Below are 24,228 nucleotides of genomic sequence, written 5' to 3'. Positions count from 1 at the left end.
TCATGTCCGACTCTTTGCGACCCCATGAATCACAGCACGCCAGGCCTCCCTGTCCATCACCAACTTCCGGAGTTCAATCAAACCCACCTCTGTTGAGTCAGTGATGCCATCCAGCCATCTCATTCTCTGTCATCTTCTTCTCCTCCTGCCCCCAATCCCTCCCAGCATCAGTCTTTTCCAGTGAGTCAACTCGTCGCATGAGGTGGCCAAAGTTTTGGAGCTTAAGCTTTAGCATCAGTCCTTCCAATGAACACCCAGGACTGGTCTCCTTTAGAACGGACTGGTTGGATCTTTTTGCAGTCCTTAAGAGTCTTCTCCAGCACCACAGTTGAAAAGCATCAATTCTTTGGAAATCAGCTTTCTTCACAACTCTCAGATCCATACATGACCACTGTAAAAACCAGAGCCTTGACTAGACGGACCTTGGTTGGCAAAGTAGTGTCTCTGCTTTTTAATATGCTATCTAGGTTTGTCATAACTTTCCTTCCAAGGAGTAAGCGTCTTTTAATTTCATGGCTACAGTCACCATCTGCAGTGATTTTGGAGCCCCCAGAAATAAAGTCTGATACTGTTTCCACTGTTTCCCCATCTATTTCCCATGAAGTGATGGGACTAGATGCCATGATCTTAGTTTTCTGAATGTTGAGCTTCAAGCCAAATTTTTCACTCTTCTCTTTCACTTTCATCAAGAGGCTTTTTAGTTCCTCTTCACTTTCTACCATAAGGGTGGTGTCATCTGCATATCTGAGGTTATTGATATTTCTCCCGGCAATCTTGATTCCAGCCTGTGCTTCTTCCAGCCCAGTGTTCCTCATGATGTACTCTGCATATAAGTTAAATAAGCAGGGTGACAATATACAACCTTGACGTACTCCTTTTCCTATATAAACCAGTCCCATGTCCAGTTCTAACTGTTGCTTCCTGACCTGCATACAGGTTTCTCAAGAGGCAGGTCAGGTGGTCTTGTATTCCCACCTCTTTCAGAATTTTCCACAGTTTGTTGTGATCCACAGAGTCAAAGTCTTTGGCCTAGTCAATGAAGCAGAAATAGATGCTCTTCTGGAACTCTCTTGCTTTCTCCATTATCCAGCAGATGTTGGCAATTTGATCTCTGGTTCCTCTGCCTTTTCTAAAACCAGCTTGAACATCTGGAAGTTCACGGTTCACATATTGCTGAAGCCTGGCTTGGAGAATTTTGAGCATGACTTTACTAGTGTGTGAGATGAGTGCAATTGTACAGTAGTTTGAGCATTCTTTGGCATTGCCTTTCTTTGGGATTGGAATGAAGACTGACCTTTTCCAGTCCTGTGGCCACTGCTGAGTTTTCCAAATTTGCTGGCATATTGAGTGCAGCACTTTCACAGCATCATCGTTCAGCAATTGAAATAGCTCACCTGGAATTCCATCGCCTCCACCAGCTTTGTGATGTGTTTTTTTTAGGGTTGAGCCAAGCATGTATTCAAGTATAAATCCTCAGTGATTAAAGGGAAAATTTGCTTAGTATCTTTTAATGTCTAAAAGGCACATGTACACCTCTGGAAAACTTTCTGGTGCCTGGTATCTGGTTGGTGCTTAATAAATATTTGTGGAACAGATTTTTACACAGGAAGGAAATGAAGCTCAGAGAATTAGATAATGTGTTCTAGGTCATGTGCTCAGGACACTGTTTAACATATATTTAGTACGTAGTTGTTATTAGTATTTACCAGATTTGTTAGGTGTATTGATGCAGAATTACTCTTCATTTCTCCCCTATGACAGTTTTAATGCCCTATAGTTTTAATTAGATTTCGTTTTGGCACAGTCTTGAAATAGTCTTTTTATTTATTTATTTTTGATCTTTTAAATTACTAAGGTACGATAACACATTTGCAGAAGACTTGGAAAATACAGAAAATACTTACATACAGCTTCACTATATATTACAATTATTTTTTTAAGTAGATAAATTAAGATTTTTAGTGGAATTTCAATATCAGACTCTCAAAAATTAATAGAAGAAATAGGAAAGTAGAAGGATATAGTAGACTTGAAAAGCACTGTGAACTAATTCAACATGATTAAGATTTATACAATTTTCACACAACAGGGTACAACTTCTGTTCAAGTTCCCATAGATTATAAACCAGAAAACACTGGAACTAAAACCAAGGGATCTAAAACAAGGTACAAAAATTTCATGGTCTGCAGGTATTGAAATCATACAGAATCTGTTCTTTTATCACTGTGGAATTATGTTAGAAATCAATATCAAAAGATAGTTGAAAATAACCTACATGTTTTCAAGTGCAGTTTGACATTTACCCAGATAAATCTTTGATTTAACCATTGAAAATTTCAATAAAATTAAAAAGAGTGGAAAAAACAGAGGGTGATTGCAGAGAAGAAGAAAGCATTTAAATGAGAAATTAATGTCAAGGACATTTTAAAAACCCCATTGTATTTGGAAATTTATTGTCTTTTAAATGATGGATGTATCTAAGAAACCGTTACAAAGAAGAGTAGAAAACATTTGTAACAGAATAAAAATGAAAAGAGAATTTATCAGTATTTGTTGCATACAGCTGAAGTTACTCATTGCAACTAAATACAGTGTAGAATCTTGAATAAAGTATGAAAACAAATAGTGGACACTAGCATAAAGTTTTGTGAAATTTGAATAAAATCTGTATCTTAGTTAATACTATATCATGTTTCCTGTTTTGTTTTGTTTTTTACAACACAGTATTTCTTTATGTTTTCAGAATTGGATTAAAAATTTCAAGCCTCATTCAAATTAAAAAAAAAAAAAATCTCTAAAATAATAACTGGACTAGAGAATTCTAGCAGTAATGCTAGATGCCAGAATGAATCCACTATATCAAAAATTTTGAGTGAATATAAATTAGAAATCTGGCATTCTATTCCTACTTAGACAAGTAGAACCAAAATGTCATTAATTTTTTAGGTAAGCAAAAATTTGAAGTTTTCTGTAATATATACATTTATACATATTCTCTTTCTTTTTATATGTATACAAACGCTTTTCTACACTTGATAAAAACTTGAGAAAGACCAACAAAAAAGAGGGAAATTGGAAAACTAAATGAAATGAGAGTACTAAATACGAAATAGGAAAAGTGAAACAGTCTAGATAAAAGTAAAAGATCATCATATAGTCTGGTTGTTTTTAAACACGGCAGCTCATTGGAATCACAACTGGAGCTTTGGAGAAAAAAAAATACCTTTGGCATTTGTATTTAAAATAAAAACAAATTCCAAGGTAATTCTAATGTGCATCTGGGTTTTAAAAAGTAATTACAGACTTTTCTATTAAATGGTAGTTTTAGTGATATAGAATCCTATTATTTTCTGTTGACTAGTCAGGATACAGTGTTATTAAAATGAGTAATAGTAACATAATCTCAGATAAATGATGTTTATCAGTTTTCACAATGAATAGACAGACAAAAAAGAAAAGATCATTACAGTTGCAAACCATAATGGAGAAATGATTAACCTAACAATGTAAAATAATTCCGTACAGTTGGGGGTTAAATAGAGTGATGTGGTAAGTAAGTGGAAGTGAATGCATGCAAATTTTTCATCCACCCAGTCAGTCTGTGTCTTTTGGTTGTTGCATTTAATCCATTTACATTTAAGGTAATTATCTCTGTGTATGATCATTTCATTTGTTTGGGGGTTTATTTTTTGTAGGTTTTTTCCTTCTCTTGTGTTTCATGTCTTAAGAAGTTCCTTTAGCATTTGTTTCATAGGTGGTTTGGTGGTAACTTTTACTTGTCTGTAAAGCTTTTGATTTCTCCATCAAATCTGATCTAGAGTCTGGCTGAATGTTCTTGTTTGTAGGTTCTTCCCTTTCATCACTTAAAATATATTGTACCATTCCCTTCTGGCTTGTAGAGTTTCTATTGAGAAATCAGCTGATAACCTTGTAGGAGTTTCCTTGTATGTTATTTGTTGTTTTCTCTTTGTTGCTTTTAATAGTTTGTCTTTAATTTTTGTCCGTTTTATTACTGTGTGTCTCAGTGTGTTCCTCCTTGGGTTTATCCTGCCTGGGGCTCACTGTGCTTCCTGGACTTGGTTGACTAACATCTGAAGCAAGTGAAGATATCCTTCATGCTTCATTATCTCTTCAGGCCTTTCCCATTTTTCTTTTCTTTTTACTGAATTTGTAACTCTTCATATATTCTGGGTAGTAACTGCATTATGCATGCTACTACCAATATATTTTACCTGGTTTGCCTTTTCTCTCTATTAATAGTGTTGTGAGAGGAACTCAATTTTAGTGGTTTCCAGTTTGTCAACATTTTTCCTTTTTGATTAGTGTTCATTTCAGTTCAGTCGCTCAGTCGTGTCCGACTCTTTGTGACCCCATGAATCACAGTACGCCAGGCCTCCCTGTCTATCACCAACTCCCGGAGTTCACTCAAACCCACCTCCATCGAGTCGGTGATGCCATCCAGCCATCTCATTCTCTGTCATCCCCTTCTCCTCCTGACCCCAATCCTTCCCAGCATCAGAGTCTTTTCCAGTGAGTCAACTCGTCGCATGAGGTGGACAAAGTATTGGAGTTTCAGCTTTAGCATCAGTCCTTCCAATGAACACCCAGAATGGACGCGTTGGATCTCCTTGCAGTCCAAGGGACTCTCAAGAGTCTTCTCCAGCACCACAGTTCAAAAGCATCAATTCTTTGGCGCTCAGCTTTCTTCACAGTCCAACTCTCACATCCATACTGGTCCCATCACTTCATGGGAAATAGATGGGGAAACAGTGGAAACAGTGTCAGACTTCATTTTTGGGGGGCTCCAAAATCACTGCAGATGCTGATTGCAGCCATGAAATTAAAAGACATTTACTCCTTGGAAGGACAGTTATGACCAACCTAAATAGCATATTGATTAGTACTACTTGTGTCCTATTTAATAAATGTTTCCCTGACCCAGTTGTGGAGATGTTCTATGTCTTATTCTAGTCTGCCTTTTACATTTGGATGTATAGTCTATCTGGAATTCATTTTTGTGTGTGGTATGATATACTGTAGTCTTTTTTTCTTGTCCCAATACCATATTTCTGTAGCTTTATAATACATCTTAATACATGATAATGTAAGTTCTCCAGCTTTGTTGTTCTTTTTGCTTGTCTTGGCTACTCTTGGCCCTTTGCATTTCTGTATCATTTTAGAGTCTTAGTTTCTATACCTAAACGAAAACAGCTTAAACTTTGGTTTATTTGTTGAATCTGAGGAATATAGTATACACATCTTTCTATTTATTTAAGTATTGTTTAACTTCTCTCAATATCTTTTAGTTTTCAGTTGGTATCTTTTACATTTACTTCTAATTTTTGGTATTTTCAAAAATAATTCATTAAGGTAAAATTGAAATAATATAAAATTGATCATTTTAAAATGAAAAATTCAGTAACATTTATTCCATTCAATGTTGTGTAGCTCCTGCCTTTGTCTAGTTCCTAAACATTTCTGTCTCTCCAAAGTAAAGCTCCTTAAGTAGTTTTCCTCCATTGCCCACTGTCTTCACCCTTCAGCCCCTGCCAACTGCTAGTGTGCTTTCTGTCTCTATGGATTATCTGTTCTGGTTATTTCATGTAAATGATATCCTGTAGTATTTGATTTTCTATATCTGGCCTTTTAAACTTAGTATGTTTTTGAGATTCATCGTCATTGTGTAGTACATGTCAGTATGCTTCATTCCTTTTTATGAATGAGTAGACTCTGTGTGTATACCATGATTTGTTGATCCATTCATTTGTTGATAGATTTTTGGGCTGTTTATATTTTTGGGCTGTTGTGAACACTGCTACTGTAAACAGGTGTATACATGTACTTTTTTGAGTACCTATTTGCAGTTCTTTTGGGGTATATATCTAGGAGGGCCATCACTTCATGTCAAATAGATGAGGAAACAGTGACAGACTTTATTTTCTTGGACTCCAAAACCACTGTGAACAGTGACTGCAGCTATGAAATTAAAAGATACTTGCTCCTTGGAAGAAAAACAACAGCAAACCTAGATAGCATATTAAAAAGCAGAGATATTATTTTGCCTACAATGGTCTGTGTAGTGAAAGCTCTGGTTTTTCCACTAGTAATGTACAGATGTGACAGCTGGACAATAAAAAAGGCTGAGAGCAGAATTGATGCCTTCAAACTGTGGTGCTGGAGAAGCCTCTTGAGAGTCCCTTGGACAGCGAGGAGATCTAACCTATCAATCCTAAAGGAAATCAGTCCTGAATATTCATTGGAAGGACTGATGTTGAAGCTGAAACTCCAATACTTTGGCCACCTGATGTGAAGAACTGACTCATTGGAAAAGACCCTGATGTGGGAAAGATTGAGGGCAGGAGAAAGGGATGACAGAGAATGAGATGGTTGGATGGCATCACCAATGCGATGGACATGAGTTTGAATAGGCTCCAGGAGTTGGTCATGGACAGGGATGCCTGGCGTGCTGCAGTCCTCTGGGTCGCAAAGAGTTGAACATGACTGAGCAACTAAACAATAACAACCCAGGAGTGGAATTGCAGAGTCATGATAATTATGTGTTTAACTTTTTGAGAAACTGCCAAACTTTCCTGTCATCAGCTGAATCATTTTTCATTCTCTTCAGCAGAGTACATGAGTTCCAGTTTCTCTATATCCTTATCAATTGCTAGTTGATATTTTCCATAACTTTTTGTGCTTTTGTATGGTATTACAAGTGGTATAGTTTTTTGTTTTTTTTTAAACTTTGTTTCCTGTGTTTTGCTGGTATATAGAGATACATTTGTTTTTTTGTTTTCTATATAAACTTTAAAACTGGTGACCTTCTTAAATTCACTTGGTAATTCTGATAATTACTTATGTATTGATTGAAATTTCTACACACATTTGCCTTTATGATTTCCAGTGCTTTCTTATTCTCTATTCCTTTTTCATAGTGGTTTATTATTTGATGGATGGGCAATATTCTTTTTGAATGACTTAGAGGGTATTTATTAGAATTTAAATTTTCTTTAAATTTTTTACTTCTTTAGTGTTCTTTGTGATTGATTCTGTTGCTTTTCATTTTGGTTCTTTTTAATTTTCTTAAATATCTGATGATCCTTAGTTATCCATATTTATGAAGGACTAGAATGGTTGATTTTGGTAGCTGATACTGGCTTCCTCTCAGTTTTCTGAAGTCTGTTTTTCCAAGAGAGCTTTCTCTCCAAGTGGAATTATAGAAAGCTCTGTATGAATTTGTTTTAAGGGCCAGCAGCATTCAGATAGCCTGGGGACCTAAAATTTATTTCTGGGGATCGAGTGCTCTGAAGACTTCTTTTCTTTTGGTTGTTTTTGTTTTGTTTCTCTCAATGCCCCATCTTCCCTACCTCCTGTACATGGAACAACAGACTGGTTCCAAATAGGAAAAGGAGTACGTCAAGGTTGTATATTGTCACCCTGCTTATTTAACTTATATACAGAGTACATCATGAGGAACATTGGGCTGGAAGAAGCACAAGCTGGAATCAAGATTTCTGGGAGAAATATCAATAACCTCAGATATGCAGATGACACCACCCTTATGGCAGAAAGTGAAGAGGAACTAAAAAGCCTCTTGATGAAAGTGAAAGAGGAGAGTGAAAAGGTTGGCTTGAAGCTCAACATTCAGAAAACAAAGTTCATGGCATCTGGTCCCATCACTTCATGGGAAATAGGTGGAAAAACAGTGGAAACAGTGTCAGACTTTATTTTTTTGGGCTCCAGAATCACTGCAGATGCTGATTGCAGCCAGGAAATTAGACGCTTACTCCTTGGAAGGAAAGTTATGACCAACCTAGATAGTATATTAAAAAGCAGAGACATTACTTTGCCAACAAAGGTCCGTCTAGTCAAGGCTGTGGTTTTTCCCGTGGTCATGTATGGATGTGAGACTTGGACTGTGAAGAAAGCTGATCGCCGAAGAATTGATGCTTTTGAACTGTGGCGTTGGAGAAGACTCTTGAGAGTCCCTTGTACTGCAAGGAGATCCAACCAGTCCATTCTAAAGGAGATCAGTCCTGGGTGTTCATTGGAAGGACTGATGCTAAAGCTGAAACTGCAATACTTTGGCCACCTCATGCGACGAGTTGACTCACTGGAAAAGACTCTGATGCTGGGAAGGATTGGGGGTGGGAGGAGAAGGGGACGACAGAGAATGAGATGGCTGGATGGCATCACTGACTCTGTGGACATGAGTTTGAGTGAACTCCGGGAGTTGGTGATGGACAGGGAGGCCTGGCGTGCTGTGATTCATGGGGTCGCGGAGAGTCGGACACGACTGAGCGACTGAACTGAACTGAACTATGTTTGTTTTGCTTAGGTTTTATTTCTTCTGCTGTGACTTCTCTGTCATTTTAGCCTCATTTATTTATTTTTCCCTATCGTCCTTCTTTTCTTACTGCTTGTTTATCGGTTTTCAGATTTAATTTATTTTTTTATAATTGTGAAAAATTTAGGGGTAAATACATGTATCTATTCCTTTGCTTAAGTAAAACACAAATACAGTCGAAGGTCCTCATTCTCTTCTCTGATTGTTTACACTCTTTCTAATGCATCCATACTTCCCTGGTGGCTCAGAGGTTAAAGCGTCTGCCTGCAATGTGGGAGCCCTGGGTTCTATCCCTGGATCGAGAAGATTCCCTGGAGAAGGAAATGGCAACCCACTCCAGTATTCTTGCCTGGAGAATCCCATGGAGCCTGGTGGACTATAGTCCATGGGGTCGCAAAGAGTTGGACACGATGAGCTACTTCACATAAAGATTATCATGTGTGTGCATTGCTAAACACTAAATTGCATTCTTTTGAATATGTTTGAACCTTGAATAGTGACATACTGCATGAATCTTTCTGCATCTTGGTTTTTCCACTTAACCATAGTTATTTGTTCGTTCTCTTAGCATACTCACTCTGTTTTCTCCTGTTTCAGTGGAATTTGGGTAAGGAAGATAACTCAGCCTATATATTTCTTACTAGGACTTTTTTTAAAAGGGAGACTTAAATACCTTTTGGATTATGTTATCACTACAGACATATAAAAGAAAGGACTTGGTGTTACCTCTTGTTTCAACTGGTGATGATAGGTGAATATGACACCTCACCATGTTATTCAAGCTAAGCAATTGAGTCTTACTGCTGACCTCTATTTGGTGTTATAAATACTTTTGGAGACAGAGAAATACCATTCATTCATGTTTGGAGTTTAACTGAGGTTTAAGTGAAGATTTCGGTTCCTATTGCTGAAGGAATTTTTAGAGGTCACTTGGTACAAGCTGTGTTAAAGAAACCCAGGCCCAGAGAAGGTGAGTGACTTGATTGAGGTGATCCAGGGGAAAAATCACAGGGTTTAGAAGCTAGTGTTGCAGTTCGTTGTACTTTCTACCTTACTACAATGAGCCAAAAGTTAATGTTCCCTTTTGTTAACATTCATCTTGGCTTTTTGCCTGTCCTTTAAAATACTTGAATACCAAGAGATTTTTAGTAGATAACAATTAGCATGAATCTTTGAACTGATACTTATTTATCATATTTTCTTTAGAATCAGAATGGTTTCCATCCCGGAATACTATGAAGGCAAGAATGTCCTCCTCACTGGAGCTACTGGTTTCCTAGGGAAGGTACTTCTGGAAAAGTTGCTGAGGTCTTGCCCTAAGGTGAATTCAGTATATGTTTTGGTGAGACAGAAAGCTGGACAGACACCCCAGGAGCGAGTAGAAGAAGTCATTAGTGGCAAGGTAAGTATGAAAAGTAGTCATTAAGAAGAGAGAAAAGAGTGTGTTTGTGTGTATATTATTATAATCATCAACAGCCTAGTATCCTGAAAAAAATTAGTAGAAAGTCCTGTAAAAATGGCAGTAAATGAATGTGAGTCCTGATCAGTAGGAGATAAAAGCTTTCCTCCATGATAAAATTGTATAACAAGTTCTAAAGTATCTTTATGTTATATGTTTAATGTGTTTTTAGAATATTTGAGGCAAGTTATCTGTAATTACTAGATGCTTTAAATCATTTTCAGAATAATAATATTTAAAAGTTACTTTCTAATTCTTACTGTGCTGTGAGACACAATACTTTGACAGCAGTTAAAATTTTGTAAGCACTGATTGCTCCCCATGAAAGTATTAGGAAGTGGCAAAATCACATACTCTTATTTGACTAATAACATGACAGAAAGGTCATATAGAATACAGAGTATGTCATACATTTAAACCTTTAGAAAAACATCGCTAAGGAGAAAATGGAGATGAGCTGGAGTAAAATTATTTCATGGTCATAAGCTTTTGAATTTTCTCAAAATGAATGGATTTATCTGACATTTGTTGTTAATAACTTTGGTATAGTTGCTATGTAATTTTTTAGTTACTAGGTAGGTATTTGGTACCTTTTAACCTTCTAGGGCAACTGTGACTTACATTAAAAAAACAAAAGACCAAAACCAGAAACATCTGAGTTACTCTGAGCAGTCAAAGAATTGCTAAGAAGTATCAAAAGATATGATGATTAATTTTAGATTAACAGCTCTCTTAGAGTTAATAAATAATTTATTAGAAATAATTTGTATTACATTCTGGTTTGATCTTTCAGTAGAAATCCATAGTTAATAGTGGCTGACCTTTATTGAGTGCTTACCTTGTGCCAGGCACTATGTGCAAAACACTTTGTGTATATATTTAATTATTACAGCAACTCTTTAAGGTAAGTGTTGGTGTTATTCCCATTCTACAGGTCATATAGTTAGTGTTGGAGCCAGTGTTTGTGAACTCTTAATGATTGGACCTTAGAGCTCATGCTCTGGTAGGGCCAAATGTTGATATGTCCCATTTTGCAGATATGGACAGTGAGTCTCAGAAGTTGTCATTTTATCTGAAGTTGTGTAGCTAATAGATGTTGGATATAACGTAGATGACTTGATAACAAATTCCTTTCTACTTTATAGCATTATTTCCTCAGTAGATGAGAAAGTAAGGCAAAGATGATGGAAGGCTTTGTGATTCAATGGGAAAAGTAATCTTGAGAGTTGGATACTTTAATAGCTTAATTTCCCAAAGGCGAGGGCAAAAAGCCTGGTGCCTTTTTCACAAAAATTAAAAGAGAAGATGGCAAAAGCAAGAAAGAAATGGGTTAAGACCAGAGAAAAACAGAGTTAACAACAGCAGGAATAAGAGTCAGTTTATGGATTAGGGAAGTCATGGGAAGCTTATCTCCTAGGAGAGATAAAGTATAATAAAGTGAAAGTTGCTCAGTCATGTCCGACTCGTGGCAATCCCATGAACTATACAGTCCATGGAATTCTCCAGGCCAGAATACTGGAGTGTGTAGCCTTTCCCTTCTCCAGGGTATCTTCCCAACCCAGGAATCGAACCCAGGTCTCCCACATTGCAGGCGGATTCTTTACCAACTGAGCCACAAGGAAGTTCAAGAATACTGGATTGGGTAGCCTAGCCCTTCTCCAGGGGATCTTCCTGATCCAGGAATTGAACCGGGGTCCTTGCATTGCAGGTGGATTCTTTACCAACTGAGCTATCAGGGAAGCCCAAAGTATGATAACAAAAGATCAATTAAAAGAAAAGATACACCATACAGAGTAAGACCTGTACAGAAGTGTGGGAGTGTTAAATACAATTTTTAATTTTCTTAAAATTACAGCATTATAATAAAATACAATCACCAATATTCACTACAGTGACTTAGGATAAATTAAGAAAAGGTTAAATTATTGATATATTTAGATGTTTTCTTTACCAAGGTGTTATATTGTTTGGAAATGATTTCCATTCAAATATAAATTTGATTCAGAAGGATAAACTTCTTTCTTTTGTGAAGCATTCATGTTTTTCTTGTTTGTATTTTCCTCTTATTCCTTAAGAGGTAATTCTAGACCCACAGGGTTTTAATAGTGAGGTGTAAATTAATACTAGTTTTTCCTTTTAAAAATAAATTATTTGAAACTAATAGTAAGACATTAAAGAATAAGAATAATATTTACTTTTTTCCCAGTGTTTATTTCATGTCTCTACATGAAAACTTTAAATAGTCCTTACTTCAGCTAGAAAAACTTCTTTTCCCTGAATTAGTTTTAAAAAACGAATTTAGCTCTTTGAGGGCTACTCAGTGACTAAATGGCTCACAAGGGTAGTTATACTCTACTAATATTCTCCCCGTTGCCACAGACTCCCATGCACTTGTGTTCTTCCCCTTTGCCCTTCCTTCCATTAAGATATATAAGTCCTGCTATACACTAGAGGCTGTTTAGGTTACTAGAGATGTGTTGTTCAGTCTCTGAGTTGTGTCCAACTCTTTGTGACCCCATGTACTATAGCACATCAGGCTGCTCTGTTCTCTGCTATCTCTTGGAGTTTGCTCAAATCCATGTCCATAGAGTTGGTGATGATATCTAACCATCTCATCCCTTGCTGCCCCCTTCTCCTTTTGCCTTTAGTCTTACTCAGCATAGTGTTTTCCAAAGATCAGCTTTTCATATCAAGTGGACAAAATATTGGAGCTTCAGCTTCAGCATCAATCCTCCAATGAATATTCAGGATTGATTTCCTTTAGGATTAACTAGTTTGATCTCCTTGCAGTCCAAGGGACTCTCAAGAGTCTTCTCCATTACCACAGTTTGAAAGCATCGGTTCTTTGGCACTCAGCCTTCTTTATGGTCCAACTCTCACATGCATACATGACTACTGAAAAAACCATAGCTTTGACTATATGGACCGTTTTTGGGTGAAGTGATGTCTCTGTTTTTTAATACACTGTCTAGGTTTGTCATAGCTTTTCTTCCAGGGAGCAAGTGTCTTAATTTCATGGCTAGATTCTGTACAGACAATAAAAAAAGATGTGAGTTAATACTTCAGTATTTACCACCATAAAACCTTGCTACATAATAACTATCATTGAAGAATCTGCCGCCTTAAAGTGTGGTAGGTGCAAAGTTCATTTTCAGTTTTTTTGTGAGAGCTGAGATTGACTTAGCGACTGAACTGAACTGAACTGAGATTGACTCAGCCGTATTCAATGTAATTTTAAAATTAAAACTATTTGGTAGCCTAGTATAAAGATGTTTTTGAAAAACATGATATAATTTATAGCTTTTTTCCAAGTGACTTAATTGTAACTCTTGAGCAAATTATTTGATAATGTATATTGACTGCAGTGTGTTGCAGTTAGTATTATTACCTTATCGCTATATTTTTTCATATCCTCCAAATAGGTTGAAAGATTCTGTTTATTTAAAGCAATGATTCTCAAACTTTTGGTCTCTAGATCCCTTTACACTCTTAAAAGTTATTGAGAACTTCAAAAAGGTTTTGTTTTTGTGAGGTTTTGTTTCAGATGTCTTCTTGATATTTGTCATAGTAGATTCTAAACCAGAGACATTTTTAAAGGAAGAGAATATATGTACAAGCACACATTCCATTAACCATCAAGAGTGATGATATCGTCTATGACCATTCCACCCTGAATGTGCCCGATCTGGTCTGATCTCGGAAGAGTGATGATATCATCACAAATGTAGCTTTGGAAAATTCCTCTCTATACTTGTGAAATAATGAAAGTAAAAAATAAATAATGTTTTAGTTTTATTATGAAAATAGTTTTGACTTTGTGAAATACCTAAAATAGTCTGAGAGACTCCTAGGAATTTACCACACTTTGAGAACTGCTGCAGATTAAGAGGGTGCAGTGTTGCTTAGACTTAGGGACAGCCTTCTGGCACATTCTTAGGGATATACCAATAGGGGCAAAAATCTTTATGCTTTAAGGAGAGAGCTGACGTTTGCACATATCCAAAATTAATTTGAACCCAAGCGTGGCAATAAACCTTCCCTTAAAACTTTCAAAAAGGGAGGCAGCAAGGGGGCTTTAAGACCACAAGGCCTATTTTATGTAATAATGCCTGCTTGTGTGTTTTGTTGCCATCTCTGCCCTTTGTTTACTCATGTTGGCATTTTATCATGAACCACTTATAACTGGTATAATTATAATTGGTATGGTGGTTTAGTCGCTAAGTCATGTCTTACTCTTGCGACCCATGGACTATAGCCTACCAGGCCCCTCTGTCCATGGGATTCTCCAGACAAGATACTGGAGTGGGTTGCTATCTCCAGGGGATCCTCCCAACCCGGGGATTGAACCCAGGTCTCCTGCGCTGCAGGTAGACTCTTTACTGACTGAGCCACCAGGGAACCCCTGTAATTGGTATAACCACTAATAATTGTTTCCCAACACACTTTTCCCCTCTATTGAGAGGTTATTTATTCTTTCTCATTTTTTATTTTTCAGAAAACATTTTTTGTGCCTGCTCAGTGCTGGGCATTTGACTTGATATAAAGGGTTGAATTCAGGAATAAGTAAGAGTCCTTGCTTTAATGGAACCTATAGTCTACAGAGTTTTTAAGAAGCGGGGTGAGGAAGAGAGTGTAGCGGTGTTAGGAAAGATTGGATAGGAGCAATTATTGAAGCTGTTGTCTTAGTTGGAATTGAGGGCCTAAGTAAAATGTGAAAGAGTTGGGCATCTTCTCTGGATTCTCCAGGGTAATGCTTATAAATTTTTCCTCACCAGTAAGCCTTATTTGTAAAGGAAATGATTGTCTTCTACTCAAACCTGAAATTTCATTTAACTTTTGTAGTTTAAACATATGGCTATTATTTTCTATATAAAAAGACCTTGTCCCCAAGTACTTCTCTAAATGTTTGACTAAAATACTCTATAAAATTATGTCATTTTATTTTATGCCTTTAATTCCCCCTGGCACATCCTACTGATTATTCCTAGGGTCATGCATTCTCACGTATATATAGCATAGCTGCTAAGTCAATAAAATGAGTTCTTTTTATATCAATCAGAAATCAATATGTACACTTAAAGTTGTTAAACATTTAAGTAGAGTCTACTATGATTTTGAAACAGGAATAAAAGAGCATAAGCATAGGGCATATACTGTAGTGTGACATTGTCTTCTAGCAGAATTTCTCAACTTCATCACTCTTCACATTTTAGGCCAGCTAATTCTTTATTGTGGGGAGCTGTCCTATGCATTGTATTGTGGTCAGCATTCTTGGCCAGTGCCCACTAAATGCCAGCAGCTCCCTTTCCTCACCATCCCAGTTGTGACAAGGCAAAATTGTCTTTGCTGCTGCTGGTGCTGCTAAGTCACTTCAGTCGTGTCCGACTCTGTGTGACACCATAGACAGCAGCCCACTGCCCCGTCCCTGGGATTCTCCAGGCAAGTACACTGGACTGGGTTGCCATTTCCTTCTCCAAGGTATGAAAGTGAAAAGTGAAAGTGAAGTTGCTCAGTCCTGTCCAACTCTTAGCGACCCCATGGACTGCAGCCTATCAGGCTCCTCCGTCCATGGGATTTTCTAGGCAACAGTACTGGAGTGGGTTGCCAGTGCCTTCTCCGAAAATTGTCTTTAGACATCAGCAAATGTTCTGTGGGGGCTAAAGTTGCCCCAGCTTGAGAAGTGATATGCAGCAATGTCCCTGGGAAAATAAACCTCATTGCTGGCCAGGATTGAATTAAAATAGCTGACCATGAAATAAATTCTGGAAAGAGAATAAAGTACATTAAAGAGGGTTTTAGTGGACTTAGTAAAGTAGGAACTAATTGGGGTACCAGTGGGTTAAAAGCATTGGAAAAATTGGCTTTGAATAACAACATGGTGGCTAGAGAAGGGAGGAGCATCAAGTTTGAGACGTAACTTGTGAAGCAGCATGACCAATTCTTGGTGGTAGTGGTGGAGATATCTAATATGAAGAGGAATCAAAGGTCATTGGCAGTCTGGGTGAATGAAAAAGTGAATTCAGTGTGTTAAAAGTACTTTTCTGGTTATATCTTGGGCTCCTTTTTCTCTGCTAGCCCCTTAAATATTCTTCAGAATTTGTCCTAGGCCTAGATCTCTTCTTACTAGGTCCAGTTAGGTGATTACTCAGCACCTTCTGTTGTATGTGAGATGAACTGTTGTATTTTAAAATAGGTTTGGAAAAAGCTCCATGTAGTCTGGACCTTGGGTGCTCATCACTGTTGCTACTGAGTGATATTCTCCCAGGGCTACATGTGTGGTTTATAGAATCAGTAATCTGATTCTTTCTTCCCTGAACTCAGGACCCACAGAGCCAGTTACCTCTATGGCATTGATTTTCTGTGGAGTCTCATTGACACTTTACAGTCAACATTAACAAAACTGAACTCATCTCCATAGGTGTTCTTCCAGTGTTTTCCACCTAATGAGTTTATTCACGTAACAAGTGTTTGTCAGCACTCTGTTATCTGGGGCCTGTGTGCTGAGCACAATAGATGTGGACCCTGTGCACATGGAGTTTGTATTCTTTATTCCTTCTCCTGTCATTGGCCAAGTCTTACTGAGTTATTTTTAATTTCCCAAACATAAATGATCTGTTACTCTTAGGTGGTTATATGTGACACTTTCTCTGCCTGAGACACTGTTCTACTTTATAATCTCAAGTCCTTCCCCAGCAAGGCGAGTTGTTGCTCCCGTACAGTCTCATATAACACTGTTGTGTTAGCCCTGTTTTATTACTTATAACACTATATTTTAACTGTTTCCTTGTTTAATTTTTCCTGTAAGAATCTAAATAACTTGAGGCAAAGGTCATTTTCTTGTTTTCTCAGGGCATGGAAAGTACTCATTTTATCTGAAATGCTTAGTATTTTATTAGTTATTATAAAAACTAATATTGAAGTCATTAGCTAAAGGTGGAGAAGAGTCTTACTTAATAAAAGTCATATAGGAAGGTGAAAGTGAGTGCCATGTACGTTTTATCGACTTTTTCTTTTTGCCCCAGATTTAAGACTCTCTGCTTAAACTACAAATTTGGACTTTAAATGGATTGGAGAGTCAGGGTGTAATAGAACAGTGATCTGGAGATCCCATCTATAAAATCTGGGGTAAAAAAATTAAATTTGACTCACAGTTGAATGTACATTCGTAATATAACTGTCTTGGGATCTGACTGATTCTCTAGTTAAATTTATTCCTGTAAATATACTTAAGGAATATTGAATTTTTTATTTTCAAATTAGAATCCTATATATATGATACTTCACAGGTTTTTCCAGCTTCTGATCATAGTATTTCCTTAAAAACTTTTTTCCCTTTAATATACTTACTTTTTTTTCCCTTTTAAAATTTTTCTGATTTGAGGTAGAGTATACTTAAAAACGACAGAATGATTTCTGTTCGTTTCCAAGGCAAACCATTCAATATTACAGTAATCCCAGGCCTATGCCGCAACCAGTAACGCTGAAGAAGCCAAAGTGGAACAGTTCTATGAAGACCTACAAGACCTTTTAGAACTAACACCCAAAAAAGATGTCCTTTTCATTATAGGGGACTGGAATGCAAAAGTAGGAAGTCAAGAAACACCTGGAGTAACAGGCAAATTTGGCCTTGGAGCACAGAATGAAGCAGGGCAAAAGCTAATAGAGTTTTGCCAAGAGAATGCACTGGTCATTGTGTTGTCTTCCAACAACACAAGAGAAGATTCTACACATGGACATCACCAGATGGTCAACACCGAAATCATATTGATTATATTCTTTGCAGCCAAAGATGGAGAAGCTCTATACAGTTAGCAAAAACAAGACCAGGAGCTGACTGTGGCTCAGATCATGAACTCCTTATTGCCAAATTCAGACTTAAATTGAAGAAAGTAGGGAAAACCACTAGACCATTCAGATATGACCTAAATCAAATCCCTTATGATTACACAGTGGAAGTGAGAAATAGATTTAAGGGACTAGATCTGATAGATAGAGTGCCTGATGAACTCTGGACGGAGGTTTGTGACATTGTACAGGAGACAGGGACCAAGACCATCCCCATGGAAAAGAAATGCAAAAAAGCAAAATGGCTGTCTGAGGAGGCCTTACAAATAGCTGTGAAAAGAAGAGAAGCGAAAAGCAAAGGAGAAAAGGAAAGATATAAGCATCGGAATGCAGAGTTCCAAAGAATAGCAAGAAGAGATAAGAAAGCCTTCCTCAGTGATCAATGCAAAGAAATAGAGGAAAACAACAGAAAAGGAAAAACAAGAGATCTCTTCAAGAAAATTAGAGATTCCAAAGGAAGATTTCATGCAAAGATGGGCTCGATAAAGGACAGGAATGGTATGGACCTAACAGAAGCAGAAGATATTAAGAAGAGGTGGCAAGAATACACAGAAGAACTGTACAAAAAAGATCTTCACGACCAAGATAGTCACGATAACGTGATCACTGACCTACAGCCAGACATCTTGGAATGTGAAGTCAAGTGGGCCTTAGAAAGCATCACTACAAACAAAGCTAGTGGAGGTGATGGAATTCCAGTTGAGCTATTTCAAATCTTGAAAGATGATGCTGTGAAAGTGCTGCACTCAATATACCAGCAGATTTGGAAAGCTCAGTAGTGGCCACAGGACTGGAAAAGGTCAGTCTTCATTCCCATCCCAAAGAAAGGAAATGCCAAAGAATGCTCAAACTACTGCACAGTTGCACTCATCTGACATGCTAGTAAAGTCATGCTCAAAATTCTCCAAGCCAGGCTTCAACAATATATGAACGATGAACTCCCAGATATTCAAGCAGGTTTTAGAAAAGGCAGAGGCACCAGAGATCAAATTGCCAACATTCGCTGGATCATGGAGAAAGCAAGAGAGTTCCAGAAAACCATCTATTTCTGCTTCATTGACTATGCCAAAGCCTTTGACTGTGTGGATCACAATAAACTGTGGAAAATTCTGAAACAGATGGGAATACCAGACCACCTGACCTGCCTCTTGAGAAACCTATATGCAGGTCAGGAGGCAACAGTCAGAACTGTACGTGGAACAACAGACTGGTTCCAAATAGGAAAAGGAGTACGTCAAGGCTGTATATTGTCACCTTGCTTATTTAACTTCTATGCAGAGTACATCATGAGGAACGCTGGGCTGGAAGAAGCACAAGCTGGAATCAAGATTGCTGGGAGAAATATCAATAACCTCAGAGATGCAGATGACACTACCCTTATGGCAGAAAGTGAAGAGGAACTCAAAAGCCTCTTGATGAAAGTGAAAGGGGAGAGTGAAAAGGTTGGCTTGAAGCTCAACATTCAGAAAACAAAGATCATGGCATCTGGTCCCATCACTTCATGGGAAATAGATGGGGTAACAGTGGCAATAGATGGGGTAATAGTGGAAACAGTGTCAGACTTTATTTTTGGGGGCTCCAAAATCACTGCAGATGCTGATTGCAGCCATGAAATTAAAAGACGCTTACTCCTTGGAAGGAAAGTTATGACCAACCTTGATAGTATATTAAAAAGCAGAGACATTACTTTGCCAACCAAGGTCCGTCTAGTCAAGGCTATGGTTTTTCCCGTGGTCATGTATGGATGTGAGACTTGGACTGTGAAGAAAGCTGATCGCCGAAGAATGGATGCTTTTGAACTGTGGTGTTGGAGAAGACTCTTGAGAGTCCCTTGTACTGCAAGGGGATCCAACCAGTCCATTCTAAAGGAGATCAGTCCTGGGTGTTCATTGGAAGGACTGATGCTAAAGTTGAAACTGCAATACTTTGGCCACCTCATGCGACGAGTTGACTCACTGGAAAAGACTCTGATGCTGGGAAAGGTTGGGGGCGGGAGGAGAAGGGGACGACAGAGAATGAGATGGCTGGATGGCATCACTGACTCTGTGGACATGAGTTTGAGTGAACTCCGGGATTTGGTGATGGACAGGGAGACCTGGCGTGCTGTGATTCATGGGGTCGCAGAGAGTTGGACACGACTGAGCGACTGAACTGAACTGAACTGAACTGAACTGATAGTTAATGGCATTTTACTCTAATCTGCTAAAGAGGACTACAACCAAAAATAAAAAGTGATAAAGTTTGGATTTTAGAAATCTGATCATTTAAACACTGATCATTCTAAACATTAATGCTTATACATATAAGCATATATATGCTGCTTATGTCTGTGCTGAGGGATCATACAGTCTAATGAACAAAGGCATAAACAGTTAAAATTTAACTTTGCAAACTGTTACCTCTGTGTCCTTGATTAGTTACTTAACCTCTCTGTTTCTCAGATTCCTCATCTGTAAAATGGGGATAGTAATCTGGACCCCATAGAGTATTTTCCATACAGAATGATTGCAATTTAAGCAACCTTAGGATTTACATATTTGAAATCTAAAAAATACTGATCCTTGGGGGAGAAGATGGTGATGATGGATTGTAGAAAGTTGAAAAATGCTGCCCTAAAATGTTTTTCTCCTTTGATAGCTTTTTGACAGATTGAGAGATGAAAATCCAGATTTTAGGGAGAAAATTATAGCAATCAACAGTGAACTCACCCAACCTAGACTGGCTCTTAGTGAAGAAGATAAAGAGATCATCATAGATTCTACCAATATTATATTCCACTGTGCAGCTACAGTAAGATTTAATGAAAATTTGAGGTAAGTAAAGGTATTTATATGATATTTGAACTGCAGCATAGTTAAAAGATCTAATTTGAATTCTACTTGTTAGTCAAGTAATTTTGAAAATGTTTTGAAAATGTTTGCTCTCTGGTAGCTTTCAGTATCCTACAGCGTGTTAAAAGAATTTTCCTTCTCTTAACAGTTAAAAACATTGGATTGCTAGTTTATGTTTCTTAGAAGTAGTTGCTGTGAATTTAAATATGGGGCAGGGAGAAAGCAAATGGGAAGTGTGGATTAGAAGAAGGAACTTTACCTTGGGTAGGAGTATTAGTCTTAACAACTAATAGTGTTTATTTCCTTTTCCCTCCATTCTTTCAGAAGTGTATACTCCAGCAGTCTTATTTTTCTACTTCACACATATTCATCTGATATTAAATATGCTCAGGTTTTGCAGAGAAAGAAAAAATGGCTTATACATTGAAGTCATACCTTGTTTTTGTTTTAAAATTTTGGTATCACTGTTAATAGGAGGGCACATTGGATATAGGTTTACTTTAAAAACAGTTTGGACTTCCTTCAAGATACCTATTTCAAGAAAAAACATAGCTTTCCAAATGGTCACTGTGTTTAAAAAGTCTCATGTATATGCAATTCAAATAATGGTGCTTAATTCAGAGCACTTTTGATGTTATATACACTTTTATAATGTAAATCTAATTATATGGTCTTAGATCCGTTAGAATGGTGTATATTTTTTAGGTTTCATGATTGCTTGAAGGGCTTCTTAAAATGTTTTTAAGTTCAGTTCTGATTATAAAGGACTTTGAGATTATCCCCCATATTGTCTGTAGAAGTGCAAACCTTAATCGACACTGTGTGACATGACAGTTCAGCACCAAAACATTGCAGTGAGTTCTGCTTATATTTCAGGTGAGGGACATGATTAATAGTTCCTTAAGTTTCTTTAACAATGCTTTATAGTTTCAAGGTGTTTTCTCACTCATTATTTCATTCCATGCTTACATTACCCACCTTTATATAACGGGCACATCCATTTTATACTTGAGGAAGCTGAGACAGCACTATGTAGTAGAAAAGGCATGAGCTTTGGAATTACATACCTTGGTTCTAATCTTGGCTTTATCCTTTATTATCTGGTGATAATTATTTCTTTACTTTTTAGTTCTTTTTATGCAGCAGTTATGTGTTCAAGATTCAAAAGTGACAAGAGAATCTTATTAGAACTTAGTATAATCTCATTTTCATAAAATATGTGTGTACACATACATGTTTTATATACATATCTTTTAATGTTGGCCAGTTATTATATTTGGATAGTGTGATTATAGGTGGGTTTTTATTATGAAATAGTCAATCTATTGGGTATTTTCCCTTATTCTAGCTTTCATGTTTTTCATAACCAAAAAAGAGTTCACATAAACTTATGAAAGTGTTTTGAGGAAAAAGGTATATTCATACTTGATAATTGTGGTATAATCCTCCAAGGGAAAATTAGATGCTTTCAAAAGGAAAATTGTTTTGCAAACTGGCAACATTCATTCGGGTGAAACTCATCTTAAATAACCTTTTTGAGAAGGACCCAAGTGTAATACTTTTGGGCAAACATCTTCCCCTTAGGGTAAGCAACATTACCATTAACAAAAGGGAAAATTTATTATTATTTGTTCTTTCACTAGGGATTGATGAACATTTATTGTTCTTCCCTTCCTTGCCAAGGCGTGTATGTTTATTCACCTAATCCGAGTTGTTACATTGAAATTACTGTTTTCTATGAAGCAGTTTTAATGGATATTGATGTCTAAGTGGTGATATTACAACATTCTAAAATACTGTAGGTTGACATATAATAACTACTTTTACAGAGCAGTTATTCTTTTTTTTAATGGTTAGCACTTTTATGTCTTTTTTTTCTTAATATATATTTTATTGAAATCTAATTGCCTTTCAGTGTTTCAAGTGCACAGCAAGGTGAGTCATTCATATACACATATATTATTTTTAAGATTATTTTCCATTATAGGTTGTTACAAGATATTGACTGTATGTAGTTCCCTGTGCTATACGGTAAACCTTTGTTGCTTCAGAGCAATTATTCTTTATAGCCACTTTTTATGTTAGCCCACAAATTAAAAATGGTTCAAAGCCTTTACTTCCAGGGCAAAAAAATTTAGATTTTACTCCCCAAACTATAATTTTGGATAAATCAGAATAAATTGCACACAGATCCTATTTGCAAAGTCCATATAGTCTAATAGAATATGCTTAAATAACCATAAAATAGAAAATGTGGAGTTACTGAAGAGCATATGTTAAAGTGCTATGCGAGTTGAGAGGTAGCAGAGCTCATTTATTTTTCATATATGGTGGTCTATAAATCTTGAAGTGGGGAGAAATGGATATCAAGATTAGGAATTATAAAGAAATACTGACAAAAGGAGAGAGTGATATTGAGGATAAAAAAAGGAGTTACTTAAATAGTTGATCATAAAGTCTGGTATCCCTTAAGTAGTAAGGAAAGTGAGGGTAGGCAGATCCTATGGAGTTGAGAGTAAAGAAGTATCAAGACAGTAGAGATCCTGATGAGGAGGTAAAACAGGCTTAAGTGCAGAAATGGAAGGACAGATAATGTGGTGTGGGGAAAATTCACATTATGATGTTTTAGAGATGGAACAGTTTGGGGTGAGAAGGCCCAGGGTAGGAATATGAGAGTAGGTGTTCTGAAAGGAGTGGAAGTAAAGATCCATTATTAGAAAAGATTAAGAAACTGTTGAGTCTAAGGGCATTGATTCTCAAACTTTAGAGTGTGTTATGAAGCTTAAGAATTACTGGAGAATGTTAAAAATGCAGAATCTTGGACTGTGTTTGCCAAATTCAGACCCTATAGTTTTGAGATAATAACTGGGAATCCTCATTTTTAGGAAGAACCTAGGATGTGATTTAAATGACAGATGTCTGGGTCCCCTGCCTTGGTCAATTAATTGGCCCCTAGACATCTGTTTCTATATCTTCATTAAGTTAAAAAGATTTTTTATGCTGCTGATTTTTCAGCAGCATTAGTGATGAAATCAGTAATGTAGGTAGTATTTTGTAATCAGTGATGTAGGTGGTATTAAGAGGGAGAGATCACAATGGCCTGGGGAATTTATTTAAAATGTAGCTTCCCAGGACTCAGTTTAGACATTGGAGAGTAAGGAAGAGGTCCAACAATCTGCATTTTTAATAACTCAACAGGTATCAGTCATGCCAAGGATGAGATCTCTGATCTATGTCTTAGAGGTGTTATCAGCATAGATTTTGAACAACCCAATATAGAAGACAGGTGAATAAGAAAATTTATTAGCTGTTCAAGTTGAGGTTTCTCCTTTATTGAAGTAATTTCTGTGTCTGCATTAATGATTGGACCATTATTACAAAGATTTGTTCATTTTGCTCTCCCCACCAAAAGCAAGTGTTAACATAAAATGCATTTAAGAATCCATATAACCAAAGCATAGTGAGAACTTTTGTTTAGCACTACTGAATGCTTTCAGATCTAACATGTCAAGATCTCAACCTAAAGTTCAAGGTATAGAAATTGGATGCTGGTAAAACAAGAGTGAGGATACTGGCCTGGCAGGGATATTAAGAGTTATTTATGTGGGCACAAAATGCCTTCAGGTTTGGGCTCTCAGTTGCAGATGAATGGTAAGAGGTGAGCAGACAGCACAGGTGTGCTTCCTTTCTAAAGTTATTCCTTATTTTCAGTGACCCAGAAATTCTGTCACCATCCTCAGGAGCC

At 37.0% G+C, this 24,228-nt stretch overlaps 1 protein-coding gene across 3 annotated transcripts in view; it reads left to right on the top strand.

Annotated features, from left to right (window-relative positions):
* FAR1 (fatty acyl-CoA reductase 1) overlaps nucleotides 1–24,228 on the top strand; it is an 83,680-nt gene that overhangs the window by 32,511 nt on the left and 26,941 nt on the right. For all 3 annotated transcript variants that reach the window (XM_055423337.2, XM_055423336.2, XM_055423335.2), the window contains 2 exons: nucleotides 9,555–9,750; nucleotides 20,290–20,465. In XM_055423337.2, coding sequence (XP_055279312.1) covers nucleotides 9,562–9,750; nucleotides 20,290–20,465 — 365 coding nt within the window. In that variant the 5' untranslated portion in view covers nucleotides 9,555–9,561. The remainder of the gene's footprint in view (nucleotides 1–9,554; nucleotides 9,751–20,289; nucleotides 20,466–24,228) is intronic.

Source organism: Moschus berezovskii, chromosome 14 (assembly GCF_049115385.1).
Source record: "Moschus berezovskii isolate FMDL1 chromosome 14, NW_MosBer_1.0, whole genome shotgun sequence".
In the NCBI taxonomy this organism is placed as follows: domain Eukaryota; kingdom Metazoa; phylum Chordata; class Mammalia; order Artiodactyla; family Moschidae; genus Moschus; species Moschus berezovskii.
Note: the sequence above shows the minus strand (reverse complement) of the source record. Positions and strands in the feature narration are given on the sequence as shown.